Raw genomic sequence first — 13,225 nt, 5'->3', positions numbered from 1 at the left:
AATGGGGCTCCTGGGTGGCCATGGCAGTCGTTGGACCTCCGCTGCATGTTCTTGGAACCATTCCCGGGCAACGTGGGAGCGATGTGGTGGCGTGTTATGATCTTAAAACACCGTAGAACCATCTGGGCGCTGCTGGAAGGCCGCCAAAACTGGGTGGAGATGGTCTCCGAGCAGCTCAACATACCGCGTACCAATCAAAGTCTCTTCCAGAACAACTAGGGAGCCCATTCCATACCAGGAAAATGCACCCCAGATCATAACAGAGACACCAGCGCCCTGGACCAACCTTTGAGGCAGGCGGGATCCAGCGCTTCATGTGGTCTGCGCCATACACGGTGCCTCCCATTGGCATGGTGCAGTTGAAATCGTGAATCGTTTGACCATACGTTACGCCATTGTTCCAGTGTCCATCCCTGGTGACTGGTGACAAATGCGCGTCGTTGTGCCTGATGACGTTGGGTTAACAGTGGCACCCGTGTGCGGCGCCGGTTCCCATACCCCATAGAACCCATGTTACTATGGATTGTCCACTGGGAGACTTTTCTAGCACGGCCTGTGTTGAATTGAGCCGTGATTTGTTGCACGGTTGCCCGTCTGTCACTATTGACAATCCGTCTCGGATGTCGCCGGTCACGGTCATCGAGGGTGGCTGGACGGCCGATCGTTCGTCTGTTGTGGACGGCCACACCCGCATTCAACCATTCACGATACACCCTGGATACGGTTGATCGTGTGAAGCCAAATTCGCACACCACTTCCGAATTCGCACTTCCCATCTGTTGGGCACCGACCACCATATCCCGTTCGAACGGTGTCAGCTCACGACAAGGTTCCATGTTACACCTGTCACATGCACAGCCACTGCTCACAAGGTCTCCTATACAACTGCCGCTGGCACAGGGGGCATGTGGTGCGCAGACAACACACCTGCGCATCAGTGCTCCGCTATCCCATGACATTTGCTCAGTCAGCGTATATTTTAAGTTGTTGCTAGTCATCAGCTTTAGAAGAAAGTAGATGAGATACTAGAACATGTTTTCTGATATAACAGTTTCTTTACACAAAAGGAAAAGCGACTATATTTAAGCCCGACCTTTATGAATTTCGAGACTGCAATAACATGTGCATAATCCTGGTAACTGATTACTGCTATTTTCTTGAACAAACTATAAAATGCGAACTACTCAGAGTAAAAATAATATTTTTGTATCTATATATTTGTAACAGCACCCCCATTTGTGTCAAGTGCACACCAGGTCCAAAAAATAAAGCATTTCTCCAACTGCTTGTGGTATCAGTTTTTAGTTTTACAAGTAGACAAGCTGTTCATTGCCAATATGCTGCTCTGCTCTTTAGCATACACTGCCTCTGTAACATGGTGTTGTTACGCTTGCATTCACACGCGATTAGCGGCCGCAAAACATTAAGAAATTTGAGCTCCCTCTTTAATGGCACTTTTGGCATGATAACATCTTATAACTTGGTCTACAGGTAGGGTAGAGACACCCGGCTAGAAAAGCTGGCGTATCTAAACTTGGCAGGAGTTTGAAGTCTTCATACAATAGGAAGTTACGGATAAATTTTGTTCAGTTAGGTATTAACGTTTGGGGCATATCTCCCACTATATCACTAGGTGTGCCTGATCGGAGAAGTGTCAATTGTGGGTTGGAAGGAGTGGAGGTAGCCGAAACAGTAGTTGGAATACAATTTCAAGTGCACAGTCAATTTCCAGAAGGCACTGTGATTACACAAGCTGTCAAACGGCTGTCCAATGCAGAATAATATATCATAGCCACAATTTATAAGAACACATAATATGTCTACAAGTTGAATGTTCACTTACTGGCAAAGCATATTCCACACAGGTCTTGAGTTTCATGTTGATTAGGCATACTCCTGGCTGCTGGCCTGACACTGTATTTACTCCTCCAATCAATATCAACTTTTCCTGAAATACTGCAGATGTATGCCCATAACGAGGTAACATACCTGGGCCTGCAGGCACTAATTGTTGCCATGTCAAACTAACAGCATCAAAGATCCAAATATCACAAAGAGGAATGAAGTCATTGCTGCCAATACCACCAGTGATAGCCATTTTGTGGCTCTTAGGTGTCACTAGCGCAGCACTGTGGGAGAAACGTGGACATGGCCAGACATCACAATTTGCAGTAATTTCTTGATAATGAACACTCGAAAAGTCAGGAGACAGCACAAAGAACCACAGATCACCGAGCACCTGGAAACATTAAACAAGAAAGGTAATTTGTATGAAATTAAAAAATTAACAGTAATATTCTACTTATTTGACTGGACATTGTAGGACACCACTGGATTTGAAACACTGATTACTCAATGAATAGTCAGGCACAATATATCCGTGACACCAAGGCTGGCTGCAAAGGAATGCCCAATTAGATTCATGACCAAAATGATTAAAGCTTGACATCTACTATTATTATTCTCACGTCAGAAATATCTAGAACATACAGTTAAAATTACCCAGTCACAATACACACATTTTGACCAAAACTTTGCTACATCAAGTGCATTTTGTGTGCATTGAAAGAGTCCATCTTCTGTACAGGAAGATGGGCACAGCGGACATTGAAGTATGCGCTTCAGAGTATGGTCTTCCCTGCATTCACACTTGATCTTATTAGAATCGATGTAACCCCATCTCACTAAGGTCACTTTGGATCTGCCCACACCAGATCTCAACCTATTCAAGGATTTCCATGTTGTACAGGTCTCTTTGTATCCAGGTAATAAGCATTCAGCTACTGCTATTTGTCCAGCGATGTTGGGAGACCCTATTTGCCACAGCTGTAATCTTCCTTTTTGGCTGATCCAATTAGTTCCTGAGATCTTTGTAGAAAACTGTTCCTGGACTTCAGTCTCTAAGCTGGGGGTACATGGCCAGATAGTAGATGAGCATTTTCTTGTTCAACTCATGTCCTCTCCTTGTTTGCAGTCACTTCTCTTCAAATATGTGGTGGTGCTATCCCTGAAAACTGATAGAACTTGTTGACCAGAGTAGACTTTAAACAGCCTGTCACCAACTGACAAGTGTCATTGAGGACCACATTCACCTGTTTGGCATGAGATGGTGAGTGCCAAACGGGACATACATACTCTGCGATGAAGTAACAAAGGGCCACTGCAGATGTGCGGATAGTTTGTGGTTGACTACCCCACTTCGAACCAGCCAGTGTGCACAGCAGGCTATACCAGGTGGAGACTTTCTGTTTGCAGTTCATTCAGTGTTTCTTAAAAGTAAGAGCTCTGTCAAGTGCTACTCCCAGATATGTTGGAGTGTCACAGAACTGTAGCTTGATACCCGACCACAAGACTTTCAATTTCTGATGTGCTTCTCTGTTTTCCAAATGAAAGGCACAAACTTGTGTTTTTGCAGGATTAGGTCTGAGCTAGGCCTAGTTTGCATTATAATAGCTGCATAAGCTTTTGAGGGCAGAAGTGATATTTATTTCTACTGTTTCAAAACTGGTGCTTTGTGTGGCCAAGGCAAGATCATCAGCATACAAGAAACTTCTAGTATTTGGACTTATTATTTGGTCATTTGTATATATGTTGAAAAGCATTGGAGCCAATATGCTTCCTTACAATGGTTAATTTTTCTGTATTCTCCATCGGTTATGGTGTCCTTGAAAGTCGATAAGAAACCTGTGATTCTGGAGAAGAGTGGCGATGAGCCTTGTAAGGCCACTGTTCTTTGTCAAATCAAAGACCTTGGCCAGTAGCTGCTGATAGCTGACAGTACAATACACTGTTGATAAATCCACAAAGGTTACACCAGTGAGCTTGTGGGATTCAAATCCAAATCTATAAACTGTGTGAGATTCAGAAGTTGCTTAGTGCAGCTTTTACTGGGATGGAAGCTATCTTTCTGAGGTATAAGTAATAGGTCAATCACAAGTAAAATGTGATTTATAATCATTACTTCCAGAGGTGACACAGAAGTGCTATGGGTCTGAAATCTTCTGGATAGTTTCCTTAATTACCCGGTTTCTGTAGGGCAATTACTCTTCTCTTTCTCCACACCTCTGGCATCTGACATCATCTCATACAGTTGTTGAAGAGCTGCAGAACTCATTCATTGTTTTTTGGTCCAAAATGCTTAATCTGTTCAGATCAAATGTCATCCACGCCTGCTTACTTGCCATTTTTAGATTCTTTAATTGCCTTACCCAATTCCATTAGGTTGAAGGGTACGGTGAGATAGTTTCTTTCTTCCACGCACTCTGTTCATATTTTGAGCGTTCTGACTTTATGCGTTGCCTTTCCATTTAGGAGTAACTGATGCCCAATTTGGTTTGAGTTCATGTTAGTGTGTCCAATGGTTTTCATAGGATCATTGTTAAGGTGCTTCAGTAGTCTCCATAATTTGTGACTGTCTCTTGTCAGGTCTAGGTCTTCTATGATCTGATCCACTGATCCCTTTTTGCTGCACTTAGAGGGGATATAAATGATTACCAGCTTTGATTGTTTCTTCACCAAGGGGGGTTTCTTCTAATAAAGTTGTATACTACATGAACTGAGTAGCTAGATCTGAGGCGAGACCTGGGAAGAACGCAGACCAACAACCATGGGGTATGGATGTTCTGGAACATTTCTTCACAGCTGCAGCAGTATATATATCATAAGCTTCAGGTGTTAGTTCTAAAGTAGACACTTCAGCATCCAACATCTCTGTGAACTTTGGGCGGTCAGCCTTCTTGAAATTAGATCTCCTATTCTGAGTCTTACTGCACCATATACTTCACACATTATTGGTCTATGCTGTGTGCTTGGTATTGGATAACAGACTGGCTTTACTACACACTGATGGCTGACGTCACTGCTGAATATAAGATCGGAAATATAACCTCTTTTCCATCTACCTCTGCTAAAGGATGCTGGTAGTTTAGCATTGTGTATAAGAGTCAGCTGATTTGTCTTGACCCATTCCTGCAATGCACTGCCATTCTTGTCACCAGACGGTGTTTTGCATCCAACGAGGAGCTTCTGGTAGCATGGGATCAAGAGTGTGAAAATGTAACCGAAGGAAAGTTGCAGAGTTGGTTCAGTGACTGGTTTCGACATATGGAGAAGTGTATTGAGTGTGGTGGAAATTATTTTGAAAAAAGTCTAGCATTCTCTCACATTGAAAAACTTTCCTAGTGCCCTTTGGTCCATACACTATAATGTCAGGTTTTTGTGTGTAAAATAAATTTGTAGAAATACAGTAGAAGAAAATACATCTCTTATAGAGTTCTAATTTGAACATTTGCATTTCTTATGACGGGTCAAAATGACTCTTTACCACTGTTCTAGGAATGTAAGATTCTCAGCTGTTCTAGTGTTAAGGAACTTAACGTTCAGACAGATCACTTCCAGTCCTTAAGCAGAGCTTGAAGTGAGGGGTACCTTTTTTAAAAGGTGCAAGTTGAGCAATGATAAATAAGGCTGATGCTTTCATATGACAAATAAATAATCTGTCTTAAAGCTGGGCGACACATGCTAAGAAGAGGGGAAAGTTCGAAGTCTTGCTTTTCTTCACAATGATTCTCATTCCTCCCATGTACTGCATGATATTTTTTTGGGGCTTTCCTCATATCCTTACTCCAAATAAAAATATCATCAGCCATTAACACTGTATTCATTCTTATATCTGTCCGGCCCCGCGGTGTAGGGGACAACGCATTCGCCTGTCACCCGGCGGCCCCAGGTTCAATTCCCGGCTAGGTCAGGGTTTTTAAATTGTAATGATTAATATCCCTGGTCTGGGGACTGGGTATTTGTGACGTCCTTAATCTTCCTTTCCTCATACACAACATTCCACACTACCGCCATTTCAATTACATGCAGGTTCATACAATATGTTGTCAGTAGGGGCAAAAGATCCACATGGGTCGACGCCCCGAACAAATAGCATTTTAGAGAGAGAAAAAACTTCTTGTATCTCCTTATGAACAGTAGTAAAGGCAATAGTATCTTTCCAAGAAGTTAGCTAGGACTAGTTTTTTTTTTTTTTTTTTTTTTTGCTAGGGGCTTTACGTCGCACCGACACAGATAGGTCTTATGGCAACGATGGGATAGGAAAGGCCTGGGAGTTGGAAGGAAGCGGCCGTGGCCTTAATTAGGGTACAGCCCCAGCATTTGCCTGGTGTGAAAATGGGAAACCACGGAAAACCATTTTCAGGGCTGCCGATAATGGGATTCGAACCTACTATCTCCCGGATGCAAGCTCACAGCCGCGCGCCTCTACGCGCACGGCCAACTCGCCCGGTAGGACTAGTTTAAAACAACAGGTATGGGCCGGAACAATGCTATATTAGGAGCAGTGGAAAAGTAGAGTAAAATGGATAGTAGCCTTAAATGCTTCAATCCAGAAGCATGATCTTTAAAACCTGACGAAAGGCAATAATTTCTAAATGTGAATAGGTGATTTGTATATGTCAAAATAAACTTCTAGGTCTTTAAAATGTAATTTCTTGTATCACTTCTCAATTTATGGAAACTAATTAACAGCCATGTAAACAATGCATACAGGAATGGAAACAATATGAATGATGTGAAAATGGAAAGCAATCAAGCCATCTTGGTGACAAAAGCCTTGCTATCAGTAAAAGTTGTTGTTTAAATGACTTTTGTTTTATCACGTAGACTATTAAGAGTAAGCAATATGAAAAGGTATGGTTGACAGAAGAATCCGACAAAAGAGCAGCATTACAAAAATGTTGCAAAGTTTTGGCTGGGAAGCAGCATTACGAAAATTGTGCAAAGTTTGGGCGGGAAAGACTTGCAAGAAAGGAGACGAGCTGCTCGACTAAGGAGTAGAGTCCACCTTTTCAATACTTTGTGAGATTTTTATTAATTACATATATAATATTACAATGTCTAATTGCGGGACATGATTTGCCTAACTTTTATACGCATCTTCAGCCACTTTCGTATATCTAAGATTAATATTGCTAATAAAATCCTAGGTTAAATTACAACAGTGTCAATTCTAACAAAGATCAATACTCTGATCTGGGATTTACACACTCACCTGCGCCCAATGTAAATTTTCGTACATTAGACAGAGAGGAAGAAGATTTTTAACCAGATAATTACGAAGGTCGTACAATTATAAACAGGATTTTTGGAACATCAACAGTTGGTAGGACTGGCCTCGCACTTCTGCTACGCTTAGGCGGGACCATTAGGAGTGGGGAGAGCGTGCTGTTAGATATTTCCCGCTATTTTGTCAGTAACGCTCACGATGTCGGAGCAACAGGTGCACCCCTACACTGCACAACGCATAATTATAAAATTTCTTGCTTGTGGAGTTACAGCAGCGAAAATTTACCAGAGATTGACTGCACAGTTCGATGATCAAACATTGTCAAGGACGCGTGTTTGCCTGGCATAAAATGTTCAAGAAAGGATGGGAACGTGTGGAAAATCAGCAACATAATCGTCATCCTCGGACCAGCATTACAGACGAAAACATTCGTGCGGTTAAAGACATTATTGACGATGATTGACAGTATCAGAAATTGCAGAACAAGTCGGAATCAGTTATGAGAGCTGCCAAGCAATCGTCACAAATGACCTACAGTTCCGTAAAGTGTGTTCTAGATGGGTCCCTCACCTTTTGACTGAAAATCTGAAGTTGAGACGTTTGAAGGTCTGTCAGAGGCTTACAGCAAGGTTTGCAAAAGAAGGTGATGCATTTTTGAGTCAGATCATCACCTGCAACAATGTAGTGGGTCCACCACTACATTCCCGAATCCAAACAAGCCAGTAAGGAGTGGCGAAGGAAAAGGGAGGCAGCACCAGTGAAAGCCAAGACTCGATTGTCAGCTGGCAAGGTTCTTGTCGATCGGCAAGGCATTTTGCTGATTGATTTTTTGCATGAGTGACGCACAATCAATGCTACTTACTACTGCGAGCTGTTGAACAAGGCGAGGGTTGCACATCGTCGCAAAAGACGAAACCAACCGATTCAATAGGTCATCCTCCTCCATAACAATGCGCGGCCCCATACTGCAGCTCTGTCTCAAAGCTACAGGAAATGCACTGGACTACACTTGATCATTCTCCTTACAGTCCAGATTTATCACTCTGCAATTTCCATTTGTTTGGACCGCTTAAAGAAGCTCTAGGAGGGCAACGATTTGAAGATGATGAGAGTGTGGGAGACTTCGTGTGCAACTGGCTGGTGACACAATCCTATTCTTTTTACAATGGGGGCATCAAAAAGCTGCCCATACGCCGGGAGAAATGCATTTCCAAAGCAGGAAACTAAGTGGAAAAATAAATTGCAACTGCCTTATGTTTTTCAATAAATGAATTTAAATAAAAAATCCCATTTGTATTTGATCCCCCCTCGTGGAACACTTCAGTGCAAACAAACATCATAAATGTTTCGCCATGAGTGTTCACAAGAAAGAAACAGGGCATGCCTACACATCTATCGAAAAAGATTTAACTATCTTAAAGAGAATGAAAAAAGGTAGAGACTGATGAACGATTTTAAAAACATTTACATTTTTATTGACCAGTTTTTCAATCTTGATTATAATTTAAATGACACTATAGACGTTAAAAATCCTCTTTATGATCAAATTCCAAGTTTCTTTAAAACATTGAAAAAGAAAGAGAACATATTTCAAACCGATAATAAATCTTTACCTTTAACAGTTTCACCCACCATAGACCTCCCTCCTCGACTACTGTAGAAGCCCCTCCTCCCCACCCCTCCCCAGCTCACTCTCCTCCACGCAGAATTCACGGATACAGCACAAGGTGAGCAGCGTTGGCCACTGCCAGTCGGATAGGACACATTACCAGAGAGAGTCAGCAAACGAGGAAGCAAGTGGGTGAGTGAAAATTATTTACCTATCTCCCTCATTTATCTTTTATTGTCAAGTCTCAAGCTCTATAATTGACTTGTTTCCCCTCTTTCATTACAGACTTTCAACACATCAACTCTTATTTCATTACGGAGAAAATAAGCTCCAAAGTTTTTTCTGAAAGAACAATCTTGAAGTTTCCTCTTCCAATCAATGAAACAGAAGGCAGTCCCATTTTAACATATTTTAAACATCATAAGGCAAAGAGGGAGAAAACAGATCACTGACCACAACAGCAGTGTATTATAAATATACAATTGAACTTTTATACAATGAACTTTTATAAAATGTGAAAATAATGTTTTGGGTGCTTTTGTAAGTTGTAATGCATGCTAATCATAAATGTTTTTACAGACAGAGCTACCTATGTTAGTTCAACAACTTTTACCAGTGACATACAAGTGTGTTATGAGCCTAGGATTTTGTTAGCAATTTTATTCTTAGATATAGGAAGCAGCTGAAGATGCCTATAAAAGTTAGGTGGAACATGTCCTGCAATTAGACATTGTAATAGTATATATGTTATTAATAAAAATCACATAAAGTATTGAAAAGGTGGACTCTCAAGGGACATTCTTTCATAAAAACATAAATTGTTCAATACGGATCCAATTATGAGATTTGTAAGTGGCATGTTCTGAGCTGTCAGTGGAGAGATGGCATGGAATTACATTAACAGACGAATAAGTATAAGTAGTGATTTTAAAAGCAGAAAAGAGTGATGGTGATTATTGTTTTAAGAGGAAGTACAACTAGGCAACCATCCTCTATGCAACACTAATCAGAGAGAAAAAGGAAGGGATCTGCCACTTCGAAAAATGAAGATATCAACCAAAGAAAGCCAAGGGCCACAAAGGGCGTGAAAATGAAAGACTTCCTTGGCCTCGAGTACTCTAATACCATTGAGATTGGAAAGGAACAAGAGTTGACCAAGGGGTCGGCTAGTATAGATGAAAGTGAGAAGCCTGGCACAAGTAAGTTGAAGCAATGCCAGGACTCAGCTAAGGGCCCCATGGTCGCCAACCCATGCTCCCAAGTTGAGAGCCCCTTTTAGTCGCCTCTTACGACAGGCATGGGTTACCGTGGATGTTATTCTACCACTCCATTTACATGGAGAAAGCAGGAAAGATCACAACAGGAAGATAAAACTGGAATTCAAGAGGACAAGATTGGGGGAAATATTCGTTTACAGGAAGAAGAGTTAGTGATTGGAAGAATTTACCAAGGGAGATGTTCAATCAATTCCTAAATTCTTCGCAATTATTTAAGAGAAAAGTAGGTAAAAAACAGATAGGGAATCTGCCACCCTGGCAACTGCCCTAAATGCAGTTCAGTGGTGATTTGATTGATTGATTGATTGATTGATTGATTGCAAAGCAAGTGACATGACCATTTCATGCAGAACTGAACCAATAAATTAAATCTCAGTGTAGGATAATGCATCTGCAGGGTGAGCCAGAAACATGGTTACATGTTAAAAATAAAGTATATAATTTTATATTAATTACAGAGGGAAATGATTAACGACACACAAACTCTGAAACTTCATCTGTTCTTTTTAGGTAACAGTCATGTGCCTTGGTTTATATCATTAACTAAGATGGTGCTGAACATTTGTCAGCAAGTTACAGTTGCAGCATAGGCAACTGTATACAAGAATGATCAAGGGGCCATAAGGCTGCCAAGACTTGATTTCAACAAAGCACTGCTGCTGTGAACAGGAGGAAAGGGAGGGAAATAACTACCGACAAAAAGAAAAAAAGAAAAAGAAAAAAAAAAAGCATCCAGAAAAGAAAACGTCCTGAAAGGTCTTGCAGTAGCACCAATGTAGCAACATTGGCAAAAATTGTGGATTTGATTGCCAATAGCCTATAGAAATTAACCTGCCAAGGTGTTTATGATAGAGAGAATTCTGTAGTTAACTGAAAGGATATGTTCAAAATATGGATCAATCACAGTCTGGGCACTGACTGGATAGGGAAGATTGTTTGGAATGGAAATCTGGAAGGAAACTGTTAATGCTTATCAGTATTGTGAAATCCTCCAAGAACTTGTGGTGTCAGTGATGTAAAATGATGAACACAAACATTGATTATTCCAACAGGATAGTGTACCCTCTCGCTCTACTAATGCAGAGAGGGATATTCTGATTCACAATTGCCAGTTTGGTATACAGGTGGTTGGGAAGGAGAAGACCAACAGAATGGCCAGCCAACTCTTCTGGTCTACATTCCGCGACTATTGGTTCTGGGGTTATTTGAAAGAGGTGGTTTACTCTTGGAAACCTTGTGGCATTGATGCTGGAAACAATTGAGGGAGACCTATATGCTATTCCACTCTACATGAGTGATGAGCAATGAGCGACTTTCCACAGCGGTTGCCAGTTTCCAACGGCGAGCAGTTTGAGTCAATAAAGTGACTCTGATTGGTGGTGTTCTTTTATTTTAAGAATTTTCTTTTCAACGGTAATGTCTCGTTACCCATAGTCATAATACTGTCATCACATGATGCAATCAAACATGCAATAATATTTCTGACTCAACCTGTACAAAGCTTGATTCACACATGAGTAGGAAGTATATTTAAGGTTTATACAAGGAAGTGGTTACACTGATCAATAAATAAAATCACCTACAGATCATACAATGTTAACAAATTGCATGATCTCTCTTATTCATCAATTAAGAAACAATTCACAGTCTCAATTTTTTAGAATACCTACTGAGAGAATCTAAGGGAAATTCAAGCATACAAAAAAGCAGTAACTGATTATAAATTCCTTTAAGTACTTCACTGTTTGAACGACCAGCATAAGCAGAAACATTTCAGGAAGAAGTAGGAGAAGAAGAAGGAGAAGAAGAAGAATGTTTACTACATGTAGTGCCATAAAAATAGGATAAGAGCACAAAATTCTACTTAAACTGTTGAATATATGTGCTCTGTACTATTGTCATATGCATAATGTAATTGTTTTATTCTTATTGCAACAGGGGACTCAATGCTCCCTGAGAATTTGCTGAATATGAGTGAATATGAGGCATCCAACAGGAAACACAAGGTGAATAGTTGACAGAATGTACTGAAGTTATTGGATATTTTTACCTCCAGTTCCGAACTTCTTCCACCAAAGATGACAACTCGTTCAGGATTCATTAATACTGCGCTGTGTCTCCATCTTGGCACAGGTTTTCTAAGATGACCTCCTCCTGTACGTAGCACACTGACTTTCACAAGTTCATTTCTCACCGTAAAAAGAACAGGGTCTATGTTTACAGGTTTTCTAGGACTGCTCCTACCACCATAGAGGAGTACCTTTTTATCTTGAGTATCATACAGCAGAGTCAAAGTATGATGCATACAATTCAAGGTTGCAAAATCAATATTATTAGGTTCCACGTTTAGAACTGAGCACATACCACTTCTGTATGATATAAGAGCTACTTCATTCAGTCTTTTGTGACCCTTTTCAGTAGTACTACAACCAAATCCTCCAACAACCAGAATATTATCTTCATCAATTTGAACTGATTTATGGCCAAACCTACGTAGCCCTTCAACATTATTATTCAGCACCCACTGAAATTTCAACTGCAATGGAACATTTATGCAGGAAGATGAAGTAGTCAAACATTCAGGCCAATAACTCATATCTCCATTTGATGCAATAGTCAAGGCATAATGACAGCATTTAAGATGCCACTCTTCAAATTCATCAAAAGGTTCAAGTGAAAGAACTCTTCTTCTTTCAACCAGGTCAGTAATCTGCGTGAAAATATCGAATACTGACTGTGATGAGCAAGATGTCCATCCCTGGAATAAAATAAAGTTTATAGTATTCATGCTGATGCTACTTCTAAAATCAAGAATTCACTGTAACTTAAAACAGAGGTAACAAATGACAAAAGCACAGATATTACAAGATGTATGTAGCTGGAGCAATGAAAGCACATAAAAGTAATTCCATTTACATATATGTAAATGGCTGAATGAATCACTGGTTGCAAAATTCCTCAAGAATATGCAATTGCTGTGCAATGGTAGACTTGTGCTGTAAATACACATAGTAAAACAGTTCCAAATAACTAGCAATTTTAAAGTGCACGTTAACAAACAATAATTAAATCACCATCAAGATGAGAATACATAGGCAACCTTTTGTTGTCAAGATAAAACTGCAAGGAGCAGCCAGTTTGTTGTTTAAATGACTGCATTTAGAATGCTTTCCAACCTCATTTTACAGTTTTCATGACTAGAGCTTGCAGTTCTCACCACTGCAAGTTGCGGTCCATTCCAATTAAAACTTTATAACACTTTAGAGTTCA

At 40.5% G+C, this 13,225-nt stretch overlaps 1 protein-coding gene across 1 annotated transcript in view; it reads right to left on the bottom strand.

The window, feature by feature from the left end:
* The window catches only part of LOC136857928 (tRNA wybutosine-synthesizing protein 4), a 157,023-nt gene that overhangs the window by 26,505 nt on the left and 117,293 nt on the right, over positions 1 to 13,225 (bottom strand). Inside the window, exons 6-7 of the mRNA XM_067137025.2 lie at positions 12,006 to 12,713; positions 1,844 to 2,239 (exon numbers count right to left, since the gene is read on the bottom strand). Coding sequence (XP_066993126.2) covers positions 1,844 to 2,239; positions 12,006 to 12,713 — 1,104 coding nt within the window. The remainder of the gene's footprint in view (positions 1 to 1,843; positions 2,240 to 12,005; positions 12,714 to 13,225) is intronic.

This window comes from Anabrus simplex, chromosome 1 (assembly GCF_040414725.1).
Source record: "Anabrus simplex isolate iqAnaSimp1 chromosome 1, ASM4041472v1, whole genome shotgun sequence".
In the NCBI taxonomy this organism is placed as follows: domain Eukaryota; kingdom Metazoa; phylum Arthropoda; class Insecta; order Orthoptera; family Tettigoniidae; genus Anabrus; species Anabrus simplex.
Note: the sequence above shows the minus strand (reverse complement) of the source record. Positions and strands in the feature narration are given on the sequence as shown.